This window comes from Penaeus monodon, chromosome 32, assembly GCF_015228065.2.
Source record: "Penaeus monodon isolate SGIC_2016 chromosome 32, NSTDA_Pmon_1, whole genome shotgun sequence".
NCBI classification, from domain to species: Eukaryota; Metazoa; Arthropoda; class Malacostraca; order Decapoda; family Penaeidae; genus Penaeus; species Penaeus monodon.
This window is the reverse complement of record NC_051417.1, coordinates 7,569,257-7,569,553: the sequence shown is the minus strand read 5'-3', so window position 1 is coordinate 7,569,553 and position 297 is coordinate 7,569,257. Positions and strand designations below refer to the sequence as shown.

The following is a 297-nucleotide window of genomic DNA, read 5'->3' as shown; positions in this document are numbered from 1 at the left end:
AGATTCGCGTGTGCTTCGAACCCAAAGCCGAGACGACCCTGTACTCCGAGCACGTCGTCCGCGGAGCCAACATCGCCGCTAAGGACGTCGACTCCTCAAGGCCTTCCTTCAAGTCCTCGACAGGTTTCTTCACCGTCTCCATGTCCACCATCTACACCCAGAACTCGCAGCTCGCCTTGATGAAGACTTTGCTGGGAGATGATGTTCGTTTGGGTTTGGGTTTTTGTCCTTTTATGATTGTAGATTGTGTGATTGTTTTATGGAGAATGATGTTTGTGCCTTTATGGATATGGATGA

At 49.8% G+C, this 297-nt stretch overlaps 1 protein-coding gene across 1 annotated transcript in view; it reads left to right on the top strand.

Moving 5' to 3' along the window:
• LOC119593414 overlaps positions 1-297 on the top strand; it is a 10,200-nt gene that overhangs the window by 7,058 nt on the left and 2,845 nt on the right. Inside the window, exon 5 of the mRNA XM_037942344.1 lies at positions 3-203. Within this exon, the coding sequence (XP_037798272.1) occupies positions 3-203 (201 nt within the window). The remainder of the gene's footprint in view (positions 1-2; positions 204-297) is intronic.